The 23381-nt window shown below is 44.3% G+C and overlaps 1 protein-coding gene across 2 annotated transcripts in view; it reads right to left on the reverse strand.

The window, feature by feature from the left end:
* Positions 1 to 17419, reverse strand: part of LOC147008845 (uncharacterized) — a 31237-nt gene extending 13818 nt beyond the window's left edge. Inside the window, exons 1-3 of one of the 2 annotated variants that reach the window (XM_085864275.1) lie at positions 17331 to 17408; positions 11716 to 11765; positions 11315 to 11511 (exon numbers count right to left, since the gene is read on the reverse strand). In XM_085864275.1, coding sequence (XP_085720401.1) covers positions 11315 to 11511; positions 11716 to 11718 — 200 coding nt within the window. In that variant the 5' untranslated portion in view covers positions 11719 to 11765; positions 17331 to 17408. Of the gene's footprint in view, positions 1 to 11314; positions 11512 to 11715; positions 11766 to 17330 lie in introns of both variants that reach the window. The other variant, XM_085864276.1, reaches the window with a different exon arrangement.
* Positions 17420 to 23381: the final 5962 nt, after the last annotated feature.

The raw sequence follows: 23381 nt of genomic DNA on the forward strand, positions 1-23381 counted from the left end.
GTTGATGTGCCTTTTCAAGGTTTGATATTAATCGGACAAGTGCTTCCCAAGTTATGGCCATTTATTTACCAAACCGATGACAGGACCCGTTGCTGTGTAGGCGTGGCTGATGTGCCATTGAGTTACCAATAGCAGGACACGTTGCTGCGTAGGCGTGGCCGTTGGGGAAGAGATCCTCAGCCGTGTTCCCCATTACGGGTTACAACGTACGGACTTCCGGATAGTGATGACTTACTGTATTCTAATAATTTCTCGATTCCTTATGCACATTTATAGATAAACACAATGTCCCAATCCAGTCGTCGTTTACGAGAGCGAAGGAACAGCCTGTGTGGTTGTTTGAAATGTTTTTTTTTTTGCACGTACGGCCACGCACATACAGCCACGCACGTACGGCCACGTGAGAGCGGAGGAACGGCCTGTGTGGTTGTTGTTTCTGGCACGCGGTTTGAAAGTTTTTTTGTTTTTTTTTTGCACGTACGGCCATGCACATACGGGCACGTACTAGTATTAAAAATAACCTGATGTACAGGGCTTCACGCAATTTTTTTCATCTGATTCTCCAATGAATACGAGCGGAAATGGTTTGGTACTCACGAAAAAAAAAATGTTACCTTCGAGCGTGCTCGTCTGCTTTCCCAATCGCCACTCTGATTTTTAAAATGCCTCTCAGCTTTGTATGCATCTTACTCCTCTGTAAGCACTCTATCAGAACGTCAGCTCCAGACGAGACACTCGCAAGCCACTCTTTTTTTCATTGCAAGTGCTCCTGACCTCTTCTTCTTCCTTGCTTGCATGTTCTCAATTTATTTTGTCTTACAAGTTATAAACTGACAATATAACTTGTAAATTATAATGTTATCATTTATAAACTTAATTTTGAAATTATAGTACATCAAGTATCAGAATTATCACAGAACAATCTTACTGACATGAGCTGCGAAAAGCTTCCATCAAAAGCCTTTGTTGTGGTAGTATGCTACCACGCACGAGTACCTGAGTACCAGTTATGTCCTTGTGAACACCTGCTGATGTACATACATGAAACAAAAAAATGTGGACGGCTCATATGCACATATAATACATCGTGGTCATATTCCTGGGATCATTCCAATTGCAGCTGGGCCATGGACTAACACCCAGGCCTAAGGCCTGAAGCCATAAGGGGATATTTTCTATGTTTAAAAAGGGCATAACTCTGTGAAAAATTGACAAAACACCCTGAAACTCAAACTTTCTCTGTAACTTATCATAATAAAGCCAGGTACCAAGTTTCAGTTGAATACGTTAAAGGGTATGGGGAAAAGTAGGAAAAAAACCACAGGTGGGACGGACAGACGGACGGACAGATGGAGAGCAAACCTATAGTCCCCTCCGGTGAAACGGGTATGGGACTAAAATAACTACATCATAGAAAATAAAACCAATTAAACAATGATACCGATTATCTTTCATTTGAACGCACACCAAGCTGTACGACCCTGGTGTCTCCCAGGCCAGGCAAGGCATCAATGACGTCAAACCGATCATCTCGTGTGCCAGCATGAGCTGGTAGACGTTGAAGATCCCATCAGTGTTTTTTTTCCAGGAAAGTCGGCACGACTTATCGCCGGCATCTTGAACAAATGACAAATTCTGATCCCAAATCACTTTCAGTCGAAATCAGACCTGCCCAATCAGTTCGTGAAAGACTTGGGCCAAAAAAAAAACGTTCCCCGGACTCCATCAGGTCAGAATAATTGGAGCAATTAAAGTCGTAGTAGTTCAGTAAGAGTATCAGTGGCTGAACTAAGCGAGTTAACCCGGATTATTTTGCAGTTATTTCTTGCCGGTGAGTCAATAAAACAGGTTGAAATTTTTTGGATCCACGGTTTTGGTAAAACAAGGGCTTTTCACCTGATTTTTCATCTTCATAGATAGACGTAAGCAATTGACAATATTTTGAATAACCTTTCTCCGATTAATTACCCGTTACGAAACCTTTATGAACCGTAACAATATAAGATTCTCTAATGATGCCATAATTCGGGTTTGATTTTAAACCATTCACATCTGATTCCATAACGAATCTTATGGAAGGTTGAACGATGGAGGCCGAATGATCTTGAAATCAAAGCACACAAAGCCACAATTTCACGGCACTTTTCACTTGACGTCACGCTCACTCCATTTCTGAGATGTAATTGTAAGTTCAGGGTTTTCTATAATCTTGTCTTTTATAATGTCCAGTACAGTAACAACATGAGATTCATCTGTACCAGCTTGTGTATTGGACTACATGAAGGACGAGGACATTGTAATGGACCAAAATTAATATGACACATCGTGGTTATATTCTTGGGAGAATTTCCACCATCTTCCAAAATTAATATGATATAATATCTGATATGACGTACGTACATGGTACACCTGATCATGCTCTCATGTTATCTTGAAGCTTGAAAGCAACGGCCTTTCTGCTGCTGCCTCGTTCGTACATATTGCAGCGCTTGTTAGATGCTCTCGTGGACATAAACTTATAAACCCCCAATACATCGGGAATTTCAAGGCAAACCCATTGAATTTGGCTGTTATCACACGGGGGGATTAAAACAACCCAACTGGTTTGCCAACATCTCTCATGGCTGTCCTACGTGTCATTCAATTTACACCGAATGTGGTATAATGCTGTTTCATTCACGCCAGTCTGGGTTTAAGGCATTGCTAAAGAATGGAGTATTTGTGTACATACATATTGTGGTGTATGATAGACTCATTGTGTACATACGGATTGTAGAACAAGGTAGACCTAATGCGTACATACATATCAAAGGACGTGATAGACCCAAAATGTACATACATCTCATTATACACGATATAGACCTTGCATGTACGTACGCATGATAGACCAAATATGTACATGAATGCCATCATAAATTATACACCCAATGTGTACATAAATGTCATCATACATGATCGCTTGATAACACAGGCACGATCGACTCAACAACATTATTTATTTATTTTTTCCTGAGCTTTCTTAGATTCGTTGTACACTGGGAATCTGTAGACAGGATCTATTTTAGCAATGGTCCCACCACAAAGGTCAATCACTCTCGACTCTCTCAGAAAGGAATGCAGATAGGTCAGTTTAAGCAATGTCCCTCTTAAAGACCATAATACATACACAGTCCCTTGGCTGTGTCCATTTTATTCTCCTGGTTTCCATCTTTTTATTAGCACTCCCTCTCGTGGTCGTTGGGCAACATCACAAGATTCTGAAATTTCAATGTCATGTGCCAGCGCACACTGTAGCGTAAATAAATACAAAGAAACTTGGACACACGAGAAGGCCATTTGGCCCATCATGCCTGTGCTGTATCAACACCACATTAATTCATTTTATCACTTTATTTATTTAATTTCATTGAGGGGAAGGAGTGGGGAGAAGAACAGTGGGGGCAGGCACAGGGACATCACCAGGGTATTATTTTGCTTAGGGATGAAATGCGTTGTTAGGTAAGGCATGACCCTCTCACTTTTTCATGAGACCCTCTCACAGCCATGACTAGATATGGATACAGTCACCCATACATACTTAAAGGTCCCATGACACTCAAAATTTTCTGGTTATTTATATATTAACTTGACCTTCCTAGTGAAGAAATCACCCATGTTTCTTTTTTGAAATCAACAATGGGATAATTAGACCAACATTTCGAACATTTGTAGTGCTTTACACAACTTGCTATGCCCCGCCCCTCAAAAAAGTTGAGTTCAGCAAGCCGCAAGTCACGTGACCATTGATGTCATCTCCAGAACACAACTCGCTCAGAGTGGATTGATTAGACGTCGCGCACCGTATAAAGTACGTACAAATGCATTGTGCACATGTGTTTGCTATCTCACTGATCGTCTTAATTCCTGTGATTGTTTCGCGGAAAAGAAATTCTGCTTCTGAGCCATGTATGCACAACAATCACGAGGCAATTATTTATCCCTTTACCACCTTGTCATGGTCGTGTACAAATCCAATAGATGTATGCACAATAAATGGCTATACCATGTCCAGAAAATATAAAATGTGGCTGTTGAACCTTTCCATTAAAAAAGAAACTTACAGGGACATACAAGTAAAATACTAAAGATTAATATTGCATCATTTCAAGGCACAAGGAGATAATTTTAAAATCAAACAATGTGAAAAATCTGCACCCACATTTTGCAGCTTATTGAATTGTTCGTTGAAACGAGCCTCCTGGGATAGGTACGATTCCATATACATGCAAGCCAGGTACGGCTGCACTCGACATACATGGGTTTATTCTAAAGTGAAGGTACTGCTTCCATTGGCTTGCTATTCATTAACATTTAGCCAAAATGCTGTAATAAATGAACAGGGAAAAATATTTGCACAACTATGAAAGACAAATTTATCTGTCCTATTACACAGCCTCATAGCCTCGGGACTCTTACACATTGACTTATACATTGTGTGCATGCTAATACAAGTTAGTTGTCAACTCTAGAGCCCAAACTAGTCCGACAAATCTGTCGTCCGTCCGACTAGTCTGAGAAATCTGACGTGCTGTAGCTTTCTTTTATTATTCTCTTTTCTTCATTGTTTTTTACTGGCGCTACATGACGACAATAGGAATAAAATAAATAAAAATGCAACAGAAAGTCAGATTTATCGGACTACTCTAGACAATTGTGTCGCAAGGTGTGTTCTGCACACAAGTTTTCATCGTATCCGGACAGCGAGATTGCTTCGTTTTATGCGCGGAGAGATACGGCCGATGACATGCGCTGGCCTTGCTTGCGATTCATTTGCCACGGAGCAACATGTCCGCTGCGCTGCGCTGCGCTGGTCACGTCACCTCACTAAAATATTTCTGATATCGAGCAGTATGAAGTCGAATTTACATTACTTAATTACGAATAGGATTTAGTCTAACCAGTTGTTATTGCCAAGTCTTCCTTCGATGTCCTCCCGATCATCATCAACACCGGGAATTTAATCGCCAGTTTCCTCTGCTTGTCCTGCTTCGGGATCGAACTGGTAAGGCCGTATTCCATTTCCAGCTGCCTGAACTTCACCTCCTGCGACTACGGTATCCGACAATTCTCCATCTGATTCAGACCAAAATCCTTCATTTCTCTCACACTCACTGTCACTCCCAGACAAATCAAAGTCCATGTCATCCATTATTCAAAACGAAATGTTTGATTTTTTTTTAAGCAGAAATGAACGAAGCGTTTCAGTCGATCAATCGAATGTGGAAACACACAGAAAGCCAATACAATCACATAGACCACCAACCCAAGTAATTTGCGTGCAACCTTTGTTGTTCTGGAGATGAAGTCATGTGGGTTACGCCTCTTTCAGTGGATTTCGGCAGAATTTTTTAGGGGTGTTCCCTAAGAGGTTTGTTTTTTTAATTTTACATTTTACAGAATGAGTATTGTGAAAAAACATTGTTAGATCAGAAATCACGATGAAAAACTCCGAAAGGACATATATATATATATATATATATATATATATATATATATATATATATATATATATATATATATATATATATATATGTGTAATTTCAGTACTTTTGAGTGTCATGGGACCTTTAAGTTACCTAACAGGTCAACCAATGTCCATGTACCCCTCTATCACCAATGTTTCTCGGTACCTAATTCCAGTTTAAACTTATCTATTGTTTTTGCTACCACCACCTGTCTAGCAAGACCATTCAGTGCATTAAATAACTAGTGTTGCTCATGAAGGCTGGTGTCGATCTGCATCGGCGGACAGGTACGTAGAACAATGGACGAAATCAACAGGACATTGATCGAGGTATGCTAACTGCCGTGGGAAGCTGACATTTTGGGCATTAACCCTTCATTGGAGCAAAGGCGAGACGGGCGAGGGTTGATATAAGGTGGGAGTGAGTCAGGGTAGAGTTAGTGGTTAGGGAGCACATGAGGGTAAGAATGAATTTAACCAGGTGGTCATGGTTTAGGGGTTAAACATCAAGGGGAGTGAGAGTGGGAGAAAAATAATACGGCGGAAAATGCAAGAAGTGATATAAGTGAAGAAGAAGTGGAAAAGGTAAAGCAAATTTTGAAATATCTTATATATAATCTGCACCAGTCTGTCTGTCCGTCCATTTGGGGAGGGGCTTCTCAGTTCAGGGCGGGGCTTCCCATATTCAGGGAGGGGCTTCAAAATCGAATCGTCTCCATTTTGTTCGCTCCCTTTAGCTTCTTTTGAAAGGCTCGCACTTACTTACACTCTCACGGCTTTATATTAACTCTAATTCGATAATTAATTTCATTTTTTGTTGTAGTTGAAAAGATGGTGTAAGTTTTGGATGTAAAAAAACAGGAAGAAAATTTGCATTTTTAGACAAAAATGCATTTTAAATGAAATTAAGGTAGGTAACATAAAGTCCATTCAGACTCCCTCACGGATATATGTTAACTCGAATTCCCATTCTGATTTGATTTTTGTAGTATCTAAGATCGTTCAAGTATCCTTTGCAACAAAAGGTGAGAAAACAAACATTGGCGTTTATACACAAAAATGCATTCTAATAGCCATTTTCAACGTATCTGGTAAGACATGATGTAGGAGATTGGGACCATACTCTGTGCAAAGCATTGGTGCTGCCTAAGCAGTCTCCTTCGCTATTGGGCACAATCCTGGACGGGTCGCCACTCTGACACAGTACACCAGCATGCTGGCACTCATTTTGCCGACCTCGAAAGGATGACAGGCTGAGTTAACCCCACCTGGCATAAATTCAACAGCTGAGCGGGATTTGAATTCAGCAACCGAGGATCCCAAGTCCACCACCCTAACCATTAAGCCAACACCAGGTACAAGCCGGTAGGCGGCATGGGTGGTCGCTACATAATTGTATACTCGTCATACCGTTTTTGATGGATCGGGCTGAAAATTTTTGACAAAGAGGTTCATTATAGTGCGCATAAAAGCACGGAAGCCGATTTTTGATTTTCGAAAAAATATTTTTTAAAGGATTTTTCAAAAATTTAAAAGTCCAGTTGCTAGGCAACGGTGGCGTCCAGAGCAACGGTGCTCAAAAGCATATAACGAGATCCTGGTATGAACCTACCTGTCAAGTTTCATCAAAATTGGTTGACTCCTCTGGCCTCCAGAGCTGTCCATTACATACAAACATACAGACAGATGGAAAAACTGAGAATAATGGTAGTCTAGCGACCACCCAATCTATCTATAATTCCAGAAATCTGTGTGTGTGTGTCTGTGACCGCTGTTTCTCGACAACCACTGGTCCGATCTCATTGAAACTTGCCAGATATATTGCTGGGGACCTGAGGAAGTGCCTTTTCAAGGTTTGATATTAATCGGACAAGTGCTTCCCAAGTTATGGCCATTTATTTACCAAACCAATGACAAGACACATTGTTGCATGGGCGTGGCCGATGGGGAAGGGAAGCTCAGTCGCGTTCGCCATTACGGGTTACAACGTACGGACTTCTGGATAATGATGACTTCGTGTATTCTAATAATTTCTCGATTTCTTATGCGCATTTATAGATAAACACAATGCCCCAAGTTATGATCGTTTTCATATTAGACGGTGCATAAATTTCGGTAACATCAGAGTGCTGGTATGCTCCGAACCAGGAAGTAAATTTTTTTCTCTCTCTCTTCTCTTCTTGTTTTTCCTTGCCACGACATTGCGAAAAGGTAAAATACGTTGGCGCTAATTGAATAACTCTGTATTAAAACTAAATTGCGAATAATCGTAACTGCAAATAATATGCCAACTTCCAGGCCACGCACGTGCGGGCATGCGAGAGGGAAGAAATGGCTTGTGTGGTTGTTGTTTGTTGCTCGCGGTTTGAATATTTTTTTATTTTTTTTTTACGGGCACGTACTTGTATAATAGAATGTAGCCCATATGATGTAGGGAGGGGGGTTATCATTAAGTTACCTTTTTATCCTAGTTATGTTTTGAAGAAACAAAGGTATATTTTTATTTCAACTCATGCAAAGAAAATGAGGTCATGCATGTCAGAGATCACAGCAGCAGTCTATTATATACTGCCTAAAGAAGGTACAGTACGTTTTCATAATACAGAGGAAAGATAAATGCGAATTCTTTAATGAAAAAAAATCTTTTGGTTTTCTCATGAGTTTTCAAGGCTGAATCGTGTGCAAGTACAGGATTTATAGACAAACTGTATTTCACATGTGCATGGACATGTAATCCACATGTACAATGTGAAATAAATAAACGTTATAAGGAAATTTCCTGAGAGATATTTTTTAGTTCTTATTTTGCAAGTTATTGTACACGTCCATTTTAAAGGAGTTTACTTTAAATCTTCAATCTCAAAAATGTCCTTTTGTATGCCGTACATGAACGAAAAGAATAATTTCGGTTTTCACCGGACAGAAGGGTGTAATGCCCATATATATCGCCCAGAACACTTTTTCTCAGAGACTTTCCCATTTGAGCTGTATCCTTTCGACAGTCATCACAATAAAATGTTTCATTCTTTAGACGAAGTCACAATAAAAAGTTGCAAGTCTTCGGAACTCTTTGATCCCAGAGTCACAAAAGTATAAAGCTCATGTGTGAAGCAGCAGGATGATATTGAGGTGATGACGTCACACATCTTAAGCAGAGTAAAAGTAAAGTATTGAATCAAATAATCAATCGCATTGTATTTGTTATTTTATGACTCTGCCAGGATAGCTTAAAAACTCTCAAAGGTTTGCACATTCGGATTTGAGCTGCCTTGCCAGGGTTGGAATCCCAACCCAGCTATAAACTACCACCCTGGCATTTGGCATGCAAGGTGAGGCATCAATCGGAGGGACGTTAAACCAGAGGACATGACGCGTTACATTTGGAACTGCCATTTCCAAAATGATAAAAAAAAATGAGGGAAAAGAATGAAACAGACTTGCACGGGAAGCAGAAAGAAAAATAATGAGGCAGGAGAATGAGACGGCTGATAAACTTGAATACAGACTTGCACAGGATGCTGAGCAACGAGACTTTGGAGGGTAATGTGTGCTCAGCACACCTATACAACAGCATCCATAATGAATAGGATGAAGTGTCTGATAATATTGTCCAAGAGCATAATTGGGGTCCTATTGTTGTGGTGCCAGGTTCGGTGGCGAGGACGACCGCAAGATGGAGCAGTTGGGCCGTCTCCCACCGAACACCGGAATTGAAGGTCGTCACTCCGGTTAACTCCGAAGTCGATGGGTCGCTTATGGACCGTGGACGCCAATATTTCAACCGCGTGGTTTGGGTCTTTTTGTCTGACTGCAATTTCCCTAATTAGCCACGCAGTCTAGCTACTGGGGAAACCACACCCTCGTCCGGCTTTGTCCGAACCGAGTCGCTGTTACCGACTCGGATCCGGCGTAACAGAGCAGGAATTACCAAAGCCGCACCGGTCCAAATAACAATTTACGGCACAATCGGCCTTCCTGACTCTCAAGCCCGAACAATACTGGGTCAATGGAAGAAAACACAGACAATGAACTGGAACATTTAACAGTTATTTATTTACAAGGTAATAGGGAGGGAAACACAGAGCAGACTTAATCACAAATATAGATGTAAATGTACAATGGCAATCACCTAAATGATTTCTACTTATCAGACTGGCCACAGACAGACACAGACACACATCCAAAAAGAAATGGACTTCGTGGGTCTTTATTCGGCCCTTCAGCTCGGGATGGAAGGCGAGCTAAGGGTCAGAGTCTGGCCGGGTGCCTGGCCGCCTCGTGCGGTTTCACCGCCTCGAACCTGTGGAGCTTGGAGTCCATGGATGGGAATGGGGATCCCAGCTCGAGCGCTCCAACACAACCCACCACGGTGGGACTCGAACCCATGACCCAGAATCCAACGAGCCCACGATCCTGGCTGCCATGAATGACGATCGACAGCACGAGCACCACGGAGCACCTCCGCCACGACCACCACCACCACGAGCACCGACCACCAAGGAACTCCGAAAAACACCGCAGACCGCCAAAAGACAAGAGACCAAAGACAGACCAGACCGCAGACCAGACCCCGCTGAGACAGCTTACCAACTTTCTTATATACACCACCCCCCGGGTGGGTGGAGGGATCCGCTCTGAGGTAACTCGCCTCCGGATTGGTCGGGGAGCATCGGCGATCGGTGTCCTCCCCTCATTGGACGAGGCGAACATTCCATCTGGCTGGGGCGGGGTTGGCCCCGAGGTGATCTCACCCCCGATTGGACGAGGGAACATTCCATCTTGCTGGGGCGGAGTTGGCCCTGAGGTGATCTCAACGCCGATTAGACGAGGGGAACATTTCATCTTGCTGGGGCGGAGTTGGCCCTGAGGTGATCTCACCCACGCCTATGTCCGTGGCCTCGAACACGTGCGTAATGGCGCTGCAGGAGTGAGGGGGATTGATGTCGAAAACTAACTACAAAGAAACTCGCAGCGCACACATGAAATTCCCATTAGACATAGGGGAGAGATTCTAACTACCCACATATACTTAACGAAATAACTAAACTTTGGGTCAACTGTATGTGTGAATGCGAATGGTTTCCAGATTTGTAACACTATGACCTCACAATGCCTGTCCTGTTCTGTGAAACATTTCACAAATGAATCAACAGGGAAAGGGGATGGACTTACACTTTGTTGCTCAAACAGGAAAGTCCAATTACCTCCACTATTTACCGTACCACCTCGACTGCAACAACTTTATCAAGGTAATGATGGAAAATATCGCAACTTCCGGGACAATATCCAAAGTTGTAATTCAGCTTTGCTCCAAACTTCACTTCAGATATCTGGGATTTATAAACAAACTGTAGTTCACATGTACATGGACATGTATACACATGTTATGTGAAGTAAATAAATTGTGTACATTATACATCATTTCTGGATCTGATGAATTGCCGGTACTCATTTTGGAAGATTCTACATGCAGCATCAAACTGAAGATGTCCAAATGTCATACATTTCTATGCCCGTCGGTTTCCCACGGGTGCCCCACCAGTAAATAATAATAGTTATAACAAAAAGACTGACATTAAAGAAAATGGAAATTCTTCTCCTCCTCCTCTTCTTCCCTTTATAAGGGGTGAGGTCCAATGGCATCAAGCTTCTACCCTGCTTTGACCACGGTACTCCTCCACATCCCTCTGTCCTCAGCCAACTCTCTCAACTCTCCAACCACTCCTACCTAACTGATATCCCTCCCCGCACAATCCTCCCATCTCAACCACAGTCTACCTCTTTTCTTGCTACCTTTTCCCCTCAACTTACCCACTCTCTTTGCCATTCTCTCTTCCCCAATCCGCACCAAGTGTCCAGCCCACCTCAGCCGGCACATCACCAATCTCTCCGTCAAGCTCATCTGCAACACCAATCTCCTCCCTCAGTTCATCCACCATCCTTATATCCATTCTTTTCACTCCTGCAATCCTCCTGACCCAGTCGGTCTCGCAGTTATTCTCGCAAACCTGAGAAAAGGGGAGGAGGAGAAAAAAGATGAAAAGGATGGCATGAGAGGGGAGAGGGAAAGGAAGAGAGGTAACATAGAAAAAACAAAATAAAGTAAAACAAAAGGAGCAAAACTGAGAGAGGGAAAGGATTTTAAAGTTCTAAGAGACAGGATGGCTAAATGAATGAGAAGCGCTTGCTGATCCCGAAGGGAGCCAACGTACCATTGCTGAAGATAAGGCATTGCCCTTTCCGATTGCAACTGTCCGTGGTGCTGAAAAGGAGAAAAACACAGGAGAATGCCATGTGACTGAACAAATGTTGGGGTAAATGACCTCTTGCTCTCAGGACCAAAAAGGAGTATTAAAGTCACGGATCACTTCGACTGTACCTCCATGAATGTTATCTGCAGAATCGCGCACACTCTGCAAGATCTACATTTGTGAAACGGGCCATTCGGGCAATCGCTTCTGTGAACATGTACTGGATGTACGAACCAACAGCACAGACCTCTCCAAGCCGGTTGGTTGACACTTTAATCTTCCCAGACATTTGTTCAGTCACATGTCATTCTCTATATCTATCTATAATTCCAGCTTGTGTGTGTGTGTGTGTGTGTGTGTGTGTGTGTGTGTGTGTGTGTGTGTGTGTGTGTGTGTGTCTGTGACCACTGTTTCTTGACAACCACTGGTCCGATCTAATTGAAACCTGCCAGGTATATTGCTTGGGCCCTGTTGATGTGCCTTTTCAAGGTTTGATATTAATCGGACAAGTGCTTCCCAAGTTATGGCCATTTATTTACCAACCAATGACAGGACACGTTGCTGTGTAGGTGTGGCCGATGTTGGAAGAGATCCTCAGCCACGTTCCCCATTACTGGTTACAACGTATGGACTTCTGGATAGTGATGACTTACTGTATTCTAATAATTTCTCGATTTCTTATGCGCATTTATAGATAAACACAATGCCCCAATCCAGTCGTCGTTTACGAGAGCGAAGGAACGGCCTGTGTGGTTGTTGTTTCTGGCATGCGGTTTCAATTTTTTTTTTTTTTTTTGCATGTACGGCCACACATGTATGGGCACGCACGTACAGGCATGCACTAGTTCTTCTTAATTTGAGCAACATGGACAGTGACAAGTGCAAAGAGCAAAGCCTTATATACAGACTCGGCACGTTGGCTCTCAATAAGATCAATGAACGTTTTTCATTCATGTAGCCCTCGTCTCTTTTAACTTTTCAATCCTTTTCCTCTGTTTCCCCCCTTTTATTACCACATGCATGTAGCACAAAACAGAGTTAAACAATTGGTTCACACTGTCTGTCTGTCTGTCGTCTATCAGTCGATTTCGACAATCGAGGAACTCTTTAATTTCAATTAAATTATGTATGTGTAACACCATGGCACATGAATCGGAACACGAACCTGCAGTTTAGCTGTACTTTGGCTCTGAATTTGGCAAATTCAATGCAATCTCGTCCCGATCGCACTTCATTCTGTCTGTCTGTCTGTCTGTCTGTCTGTCTGTCTGTCTGCCTGGAAGACAAATAAAATTGAAAATAATTTCAAACAGCAAAGTTACTGTTTTTTTAGAGATGGTCAAAAAGGACACAAATAACAGGCACAAAAAAAACTAATGTAACATGTTAAATAATGTGGTGTAAAAGACGATGCATCAACGGTGGTAATCTTCTGAATAAATGTTTTGGTTTTTATCCATCGCCTTCAAAACTTTTATCTCATTTAAATTGAGTGCTGGTGTTGTGGGAATTCCTTCTCGGCCTTCGGGGGTAACTTTGCATAATACAGTGATTGTTATTTCCCATATTGCATTTACGAGCAGAAGTGAGATAATTTAATTGCGATCTAAAATATGCATTGTTTTAAGTACAAAAAGATGGTACCTTCCTTCTTCCCTTGTGTGAGTCTAAAACCACCATCACGTCAGGTACAGGTATGGGAGCATGCGCCACAGCAGCGCGTCGCTGCGTCCACTTATCATTGAGACCATTTTCTTATCATTGGTTTTATTACTTTGTAATCCGTCCTCTATTTCCTTTTGAGTGTGTTGACATGCCAGTAGGCATCAAGTTCAGGAGAGAAAGCCACCATCACAGTAAAGCATGCTATAAGTGCAGGGTGAAAGGTGGGCACAGGTTATCCCAACCTGCAGACTGAGCTGTCGGTCAATCGCGGCCGAAACGCGAGGGGATGGTTGCATCATGGCGGAATGTGAGGTTTACGGCTGAAGGTGGCCGATTCTATAAAGGTGTGATGCAAATGGCACAAAAGCAGATGTACTTGGAGCTTACAGGTGAGCATGTACACAAGCTGCATTGGGGTCTCTCCCAGCCTTTGCTGCACAGCCCCCAGCCACATGCCCACACAGCAAGCCATGCCCACTCTCCCCTTTGTGCCAGCTTCTGTCCACAGCCATGAACTGTTCATTGCCTGCCGTGTCCCCACTTGGGATTCGCTGTGTCCTACTGGACACAGCCCAGTTATTTCTGTTTTGCCTTAGTCTATATCTTATCTATCTAGTAAGGTGTGTCTGATGCCTTAAGGTTGAAATAAATTAAGGATCTGCTGTTTGTTCATTGGCTTGGGGAGTGTATTGGGTATGGGTTTAAAAAATAATTTTTTGATTATTTTTGTATTCCCACTTCGTGTTCTAATACACTGTTATAAAATAATTTGGTCTGTGGGTGATTTGACTGTCTCAATCACCAGTTTGACTTATACACGTCCGTTAAAGGACAGATTGGGTTCGGGCAAATAACGCCCATGATAAGACGGAGCCTGCGTCCGGTGATTTCAATTGGTCGCTATTAGTGTAAACCGAAACACAGCACCAATCAGTTCGTCACCTAACTGGCTTTGGTGTTCCTTTGGAGCTCGGTATTGTGGCAAACAGGCTCGTGATCCAGCTCGGAGCAGCAGAAGCAGTTGGCCAATGTGGCCGTTCTGATGTGGTTCGTCAGATTCGGAACGGGGAAATGGTATGAGTCTGATGACTGACTGTAACAATATATTTGAACACGAGAACACAAATCGCCTTGTTTACACTTCTAAAACCTTCAGTTTATCAGTACTTGAAATTTTTTTTATGCCATGTCAACCAATCAAATTTACTGCATGCTCTGAGGTTGAAGTTGACAGAAGGTTCAGCTCTAGACTGTTCTGTTTGACCCATCGGCTTCAAATGGTTACCATCTCACCTATTATTCAACGTTCACGAACAAGGCTAACATAGATCGTGCTTAGAAGTGCAAATCAAAAGTTGAAAACACCCTTCCCATGTCCTTTTTCTGAAGACTGAGCAGGGTAAGGTGTTCTAACAGTAACATTTCACAGGATTGCCAAATATCTGGAAAGACAAAGTGCATCCCTTAACTCCTGCTTCTCTGCCTCAATCCTTCCTGTTTGTGGCGCACATATCGACATAATACACATAAATTGCCTCCATATTAACAACCATGCCGTAACTATCCATTCCTCCCACCCATATCTTTCCACTCTGACCACCTGCTTGCTGAGCTCTTCCGATATGATTATTCCCATGCCATTTCTTCCTCCATACCCTTCTGTGTGCAGCCGTTTGCATCCTCCAACCAAACTCCATGCCCTGTCCCCTTTCCATCTGACCTCCGACACACACATATCTCATAAAACACTTCTAACCTCCTTCTATGCATCCCCTCCACAACCTCAACTCCTCTCCCCTCTATTGATCCCACACTCAAGCTTCCTTGCAGGACCTCGCTTCTGAAACACTGCCCACCCAGCAGAGTTAGTACGATCTTGATCAGTTTGGGACGTTCTGGTCATCAATCAGCAGTGCTGCCCAGGCTGACCTGCTCGAGCTACTGCCCTCGCCTACTGCCACCATCCGGTGTGTGTGTGTGTGTGTGTGTGTGTGTGTGTGTGTGTGTGTGTGTGTGTGTGTGTGTGTGTGTGTGTGTGTGTGTGTGTGTGTGTGTGTGTGTGTGTGTGCACCACACCATCATAAAGGTCTTCAAGATAATTCCGGGAATCTCGCAACATTGTGCAAGAAAACCTCCATCATTATTTACTTTTAACGATGTGTATAAAGCAAGTCACTGAGGCAGGCACTGCCATGCTTCATTGGAACGTCTGAGCCGGCTATGCGACGTGCTGGTACTCCTTCACACGTGGTTCCATCTCTTCCTGCATGGCAGTTTGAATGGCGGTTTGAGCGATAGCGGTCACTGCACCGGATGCAGGGTGATTTCTGTGCAGGTGAAAATCGTCCCAAACCCAATCTGTCCTCCAACAGACGATTAATAACTCAGCTGTTTGAAATCAAGGCACCTCCAATCACTCAGAGACAAAATGCCTTAATTTTCATATTTGATAGGTAAATAGCCATGTTGTTGTTGTTTCAATCATGGTTTCTGCGTTCTGTGGGAGGGGGTGTGTTGAAGAGCTGTGGGAGGGGTGGGGGTTGAGGGGTTATTTGTAGTGGTTGGAGGGGGGGGGTTGAGGAGTTGTTTGTAGTGGTTTGAGGGGGGTTAGGGTGGTTGAAGAGTTGTGGTGGGGGAGGGGAGGGGTTATAAGTTTTGGGGAGGGCGTAGGAGTTGGCTTTGGGGAATCGGTTGAGGAGTTGTGTTTTGGGAGAGGGGTGGTTAAAGAGTTGTTTTGATGGGGGGGGTTGGGGAGTTGTGTTGGTGGGGGGGGAGTGGCACGGTTAAACTGTGCTGGTGTGGAGGGGGGTTGAGGAGGTGAGGTGTGCTGGGGATGAGGTTCAATTATGCAATTTCTTTTCTCTACCCCCTTCTCTCCTCTCCCCCGAGGGTCTTGTTTACCTTTTCTCGCTTGTTCACCTTGCCAACCAATATGGCGGCCACACACTGCATCATGGGTACTGAAACCCCTCTATTTTTTACCACGGTATTCTGCTCGTATTATATAAATATATTAACTCAAAAGAATGAAGAGAAAGTAAACCAAATACAGAAAACAACGAGAAAGGCACACAGTGGAGCACACACATCTCCACACACACATCTCCACACACACACCACCTCCACACCCACACACACACACATCTCCACACACACACCTCCACACCCACACACACACACCCACACACACACACATCTCCACCACACATCTCCACACCCACACCACCTCCACACCCACACACACACACCCACACACACACACCTCCACACCCACACACACACACCCACACACACACACCCACACACACACCCACACACACACACCTCCACCCACACACACCCACCTACACACCCACACACACACACCCACACACACACACACCTCTACCACACACACACACACCTCCACACACCACACACACACACCCACACACACACACACACACACACACACACACACACACCCCCACACACACACACACACACACACACACACACACACACACACACCCACACACACACACACACCCACACACACACACACCCACACACACACACCCACACACACACCTCCGTAGTGCTGAACAGTTTACGTTTTGTATCCACTGATCTGATTGGCTGAATCTGGATTCGAACCTGAACGAAAATTGAATCAGCACGTTCTTTTCACCTCCCCAACCTGGCCACCAAGTTTCATCTGAATGAGTCCGTACATTTTTGAAACGAGCAGAGTACCCGCCCGATCTTGTTCCAAACATGCAACGCATTCTTCTGACGCATACCTTTATTTGGGCGGTGTATAGGCAACTGATATCTCTTAATAGGCAAAAATAAATAAATAATAATAAATAAATAATAATAATAATAATAATAATAAATAAATTGGTTACGTGAAGAAAGCAAAAACATACCCACTGCTCACAATTGAAAACACCTCACTGCGTCGTGGAGACTTGTTACACCCTTCCCCACCACGAGGCGGCGCTCCTCCACCTGGAGGATGAGAAACGAGCATTTGCAACTCGCGCATTGTGTCCGCAACATCGTTCAACCTGTCATTATCAAATCCCACGGTTTTTACTCAGAGATTTTAAAATGTAATTATCGTGTGTCCAGATTACATATGATGTGAGGACTTTAAAAACGACTCTTGTTTAGAAAAAAAAATTAAAATCAACAACAACAACAACAACAACAACAACAACTCGCGAAGTTCCAAAACAGCGGTTGATGATCCCACTGCAGACTCTCGAACAAAGTCGAAATGGACGGAGTTTAAATCGTTTTGCGATGACGCTTGTGGTTTGGCATCGGTGGGTGAGTTGATATGAGGGAAGCGTTGTCACCACGACCAATGGAGGTTAATTTTTTTTGATGAATATCGATCAACCCGAGTCGGTGGTGTGACAGTGAAAGAGTCCGTTCTGAATCTGGGAGGTCGGTGGTTCGAAACCCGGTCGAACGATGCAAAGAAACAAGCTCAAATGAGCTAAGATCCTCGTCCTCTTCATGATGACGTCATAAAAACGAATGTGACGTCATTGTGATGTATCAGGTTTGCGATAAATTATCTGTGCTAATGCCCGGCTTGATTCCTGCAAACAAAATTCAAACACCTTGCCTAGTTTCGGAGATAATGGTATAGGCGATTTCCATTAGCGGCGATATTATGACGTCAACTTTTTTTTTTGAGGAATAATTTCCAAAATCGGAGATGGTTACTGTCTGCGCGTGGGCTTTCTGCATATACATGGCAAGTTTCACGAAGATCCGATGAAAACTCTGGGTTGTGAAACAAAAAATGTCAAAAATAGGAATGATGTCATAAAAATTGATATGACGTCACAGTGATGTATCATATGTGCGGTAATTTATCTTTGCCAATGCCCTGTTCGATTCCCGCAAACAGAATTCAAAAAGCTTGCCAAGTTTCGGAGATAATTTTTTAGGCGATTTCCATTAGCGGAGATATTTTGACGTCATAACTTTTTTTTCTCGGAGGAATTTTCAAAATCGGAGATGGTTACTGTCTGCGCAGGGAATTTTTACATGTATACACCAAGTTTCAGGAAGTTTCGATGAAAACTGTATGCTGTGAAACAAACTAGTTTCGGAGATAATGGTATAGGCGATTGCCATTAGCGGCAATATTATGACGTAAACTTTTTTTTCGGAAGAATTTCCATAATCGGAGATGGTTACTGCCTGCGCGTGGGCTTTCTGCATATACATGGCAAGTTTCACGAAGATCCGATGAAAACTCTGGGTTGTGAAACAAAAAATGTCAAAAAATAGGAACAACGTCATCAAAATTGATATGACATCATAGTGATATATCATATGTGCGGTAATTCATCTCTGCTAATGCCCTGTTCGATTCCCGCAAACAGAATTTAAAAAGCTTGCCAAGTTTGAGATAATTTTTAGGCGATTTCCATTTGCGGAGATATTTTGACGTCATAACTTTTTTCTAGGAGGAATTTTCAAAATCGGAGATCGTTACTGTCTGCGCAGGATATTTTTACATATATACGCCAAGTTTCAGGAAGTTTAGATGAAAACTGTAGGCTGTGAAACAAAAAAAGTCCACAAGAAGAACAATGTGATTAAGACTTAGAGATCCTCCACGAGGATCTAAAAAAAGGTTTAGGTTCCCAAAAACTGAAAAATAATGTAAATTTCAGAGTTGTTAAAAAACCCCTTTTCAGGGAACAAGTAATGGGTTAGCAACTGCAGCTGTTCTGCAGCAATGTGAGTAAATTAAGCCTTGAAAGTTGATGCAAACATTTCCTATAAGTGTCCCAAATTTTGTTGATTAGTTACAAACCCTCTGTCTGTATAAAAGCAGTGTTGGAACAGACTGTGTTGCTCCATCCTCTGAAGTGAAGTCCCGCTGGGCCGGTTACTTTGAGCGGTTGTACCAGGCTGATCCCCCAGCTGTCGAGTTGGACGTCAAGGGTGTTACAATCCCTGTTGCTGACCCTCAAATCAACTGTGGTCCACCATCGCTTGTGGAAACACGGGCTGCGGTGAACCAGTTGAAACGGGGCAAAGCTCCAGGGATCTGTGGCATCCATGCTGAACTTCTCAAGGCTGGTGGAAATGCTGCACTCGTGTCGTTGCATGCAGTTTTGTGCTCTGCCTGGAATACAGGCATCATCCCAACTGACTGGAAGAGGGGCCTTGTTGTCCCTCTCTGGAAAGGGAAGGGTGATCGCCAAGACTGCAACAACTACCGAGGGGTGACGCTGCTCTCAGTGCCGGGCAAGGTCTTTGCTCGGATAATTCTTGATAGGGTTCACCACCATCTGCTTGAGCACCAGCGTCCAGAGCAGTCAGGCTTTACACCAAAGAGGTCAACGATTGACCGTATCCTTGCCCTTCGTGTCCTCACCGAACGCAGACGAGAGTTTCGGCAGGAGCTGCTTGCAGCCTATGTTGATCTCTGTAAAGCGTTCGATTCAGTGAATCGGGATGTCCTCTGGAGGATTCTTGGTCTTCGTGGGGTGCCACCGAAACTGATCGATCTGATGTCTGAACTCTACTCTGGTACTGAGAGTGCTGTGAAGTGTGGTGGTACCATCTCTGACTTATTTCCAGTTGTTAGTGGAGTTCGTCAGGGGTGTGTACTGGCCCCCACACTTTTTAGCACTTGTATGGACTGGATTTTAGGGAGGATGTCGGAGAGATCAAGCTGCGGTGCATCGTTTGGAAATGTCAAGATCTCGGACCTTGATTTTGCAGATGATGCAGTCATCTTTGCGGAGACTCTAGACATTCTTTTGGGGGCCCTCGAGGTGCTGAATGAGGAGTCGGAGCCGCTGGGATTACGGGTGTCTTGGGTCAAAACTAAGATCCAGGCTTTCGGTGACATCTTGGATGCTGCTGTCCTGTCTGTGTCTGTTTGTGGTGAGGATGTTGAGGTCGTGGAGAGATTCACTTACCTTGGCAGTGATATTCATGTCTCTGCTGGCTGTGAGTCAGAGGTCAATAGACGTCTGGATCGGGCCTGGGGAGTCATGGATTCACTGGATATTTGGGTGTGGCGCTGCTGGTACCTGTGCGGGAGGACGAAAGTCCGAGTCTTCAGTTCCTTGGTACTTCCAGTCTTGCTCTATGGATGCGAGACTTGGACTCTGACCAAGGATCTGAGACGGAGACTTAATTCCTTTGGTACCAGGTCTCTTCGGAGAATCCTTGGCTATCGCTGGTCGGATTTTGTGTCCAACGAGCGGTTGCTGAGAGAGACTTGGATGAGATTTGTTACCTGCATAGTCCGTGAGCATCAGTTGCGGCTGTATTGACATGTGGCTCGTTTTCCTGACGCTGATCCTGCTCACCAGATTCTCTCAGCGAGGGAGTCTCATGAGTGGAGGAGGCCAGTGGGCCGACCACATTCCTCGTGGTTGCAGCAGGTTGACCATCATCTCAAGGACATGGGGATGGGCCTGGCATCTGCCTGGGGGATGGCCATACGGAGGCCCCTGGAGTACCGGCGGAAAGTGGACGCAGCGACCCGCTGTTCTGGCACATGCTCCCACACCTGACCTGACCTGACCCTCTGAAGGATTATTTGGACAATATTGCACTGCAGGAAGTCGTATATTGTAATCATAATAGTGAGAAAAAGACAATTAACAAAGGAAGACAGACAGACCATGAAAACCCTTGAAAGTGTAGGTCTTTCCTTTTGAGAAATTGCAAAGAGGCCAAGGAGTCAGTGAGTACAGTTTCCTACACCATCAAAAGGCACTTGGAAACTGAAGGAATCTCTGACAGGAAGAGGTCTGCCAGACCCACAGCCACAACACAATCAGAAGACAAGTTTCTGAGAGTCAACAGCTTGCGTGATAGGCGGCTCACAGAACAGCAGCTTCAAGCACAGCTTAACACTGGTCGAAGTCAGGAAGTCTCAGTTTCAACTGTGAAGAGAAGACTTCGAGCTGCAGGTTTGACAGGTCGAGTGGCAGTAAGAAAGCTGTTGCTAAGATGGCAAAATAAGAAAAAGAGGCTTGCCTGGGCCATGAAGCACTGCCAGTGGACTACTGAAAACTGGAAGAAGGACTTATGGAATGATGAATAAAAATTTGAAATCTTCAGTTCATCACACAGGGTTTTTGTTTCGCTGTCGAGTCAGCGGAAGGATGGTTCCTCAGTCTGTGACACCAACTGTCAAACATGGAGGAGGAAGCGTGATGATCTGGGGATCTTTTGCTGGATCCAGAGTCGGTGACTTGCACAGAGTGACTGGCACCCTGAACCAAAAGGGCGACCACAGCATTTTGCAGCACCATGCAATACCCTCTGGTCTATGCCGAGTTGGTCAGCAGTTCATCCTCCAGCAATATAACAACCCAAAACATGCCTCCAGGCTTTGTCAGAAATACTTGAGAAGAAAATAACAAGACGGTAGGCTTCAAATCATGGAATGGCCAGCACAGTCTCCAGATTTAATCCCCATCGAGCTGGTTGGGGATGAACTGCACAAAAGGGTGAAAGCAAAGCAACCTACAAGTGCAACACATTTGTGGGAACTTCTGCAACAGTGTTGGGAAGAACTTTCCAAACAATATTTGATTTCCATTGTAGAAAGAATGCCACGCGTATGTTCAGCTGTTATATCTGCAAAAGTTGGCTACTTTGATGAGTCAAAAATTTAGATTAAATTTTGTGCAACAAAGCGATTCCAAGATTTCCTTTTTATCTGTAATTGTTTATTTGTTCTATGCTTTATATTCAGAGTACATTGAAACATTACCTGCTTAAATTTCAGAAAAACTGTAAAAATGGGGGTGTTCTAAAACTTTTGACCGGTAGAGTATATATATATATATATATATATATATATAGTTACGAATTCGCGCCCGCCGGCGTGCGATCGGCCGCTTTCCACTAATAGCAACCGCATCGCCCACCAGACGGACAATTCAGTCCTGACTTTCCGGAGCAAACACCGGAAACCAGTCACGGGTGGGTTTCCAATCCCCCACCACGGCCGAGCCAATTGTCTACCCGCGCAAGATAGGGTCACTCGCCGAATTCGATATACCTAAGTACCTGCGCGGGCAGCCGAACGGGCGACCGTACCTCGACGCAGGTCGGCTCTGGACACGAACCGCTTAAGCGGTCCGTTCCGTTCTGCAGTGATAACCGAGCGGGTATTATCGCCCGACCTCGCTGGATCCGATTCTATTGAACGGGTGTTTAAAACCCAACTATTTATTCCACAATGCAAGATGGCATTTTCAATATGGTGAAAGGAGGACACGACGAATGGGGTACATTTGAACAAAGCACATTTATTTTACACATGCACGGATGTACAGCCAACACGTATACAGGCAAACAAAAGCAAGGGAAAGCACTACGACCAAATATGGTTATTATTAATGTAGTCACTTAACAGTTTTTACTTGTCAGGACACAGCGCCACAAGATTCACTCAAAAGGAAGGAAAGGGCCACTCTCATAGACGAGAGTGGCAGACAGGGTCCGTGGACCTTTATAGTGCGTCAGCCTTGGTTGACCGAATGGGCTCGCGAGACCGATGCGGCTTACCCGCACCCTCGTGGTGTGACGATGGGCAGGTCGCGACGTCTGCTCCCCATGACCACCAGGACAACCGCACCTGATTGCGGCCTTGCGATGATGGGCAGGTCGTGATGTCTGTTTCCCATGGCCACTACGACAGTCGTGCCTGATTGCGGCTTTGCGACGATGGGCAGGTCGTGACGTCTGTTTCCCACGGCCACAAGGACAGTCGCGTCTGATTGCGGCCTTGTGACGATGGGCAGGTCGTGACGTCTGTTTCCCACGGCCACGAGGACAGTCGCGTCTGATTGCGGCCTTGTGACGATGGGCAGGTCGTGACGTCTGTTTCCCACGGCCACTAGGACAGCTGTGCCTGATTGCGGCCTTGCCAAGGCGAGGTGATCCGGGCCCTGGCCGGCAACGCGGTTTGA

The sequence above is a fragment of the Eptatretus burgeri genome, chromosome 18, assembly GCF_056783735.1.
Source record: "Eptatretus burgeri isolate ZD-2024b chromosome 18, Ebu_testis_v1, whole genome shotgun sequence".
NCBI classification, from domain to species: Eukaryota; Metazoa; Chordata; class Myxini; order Myxiniformes; family Myxinidae; genus Eptatretus; species Eptatretus burgeri.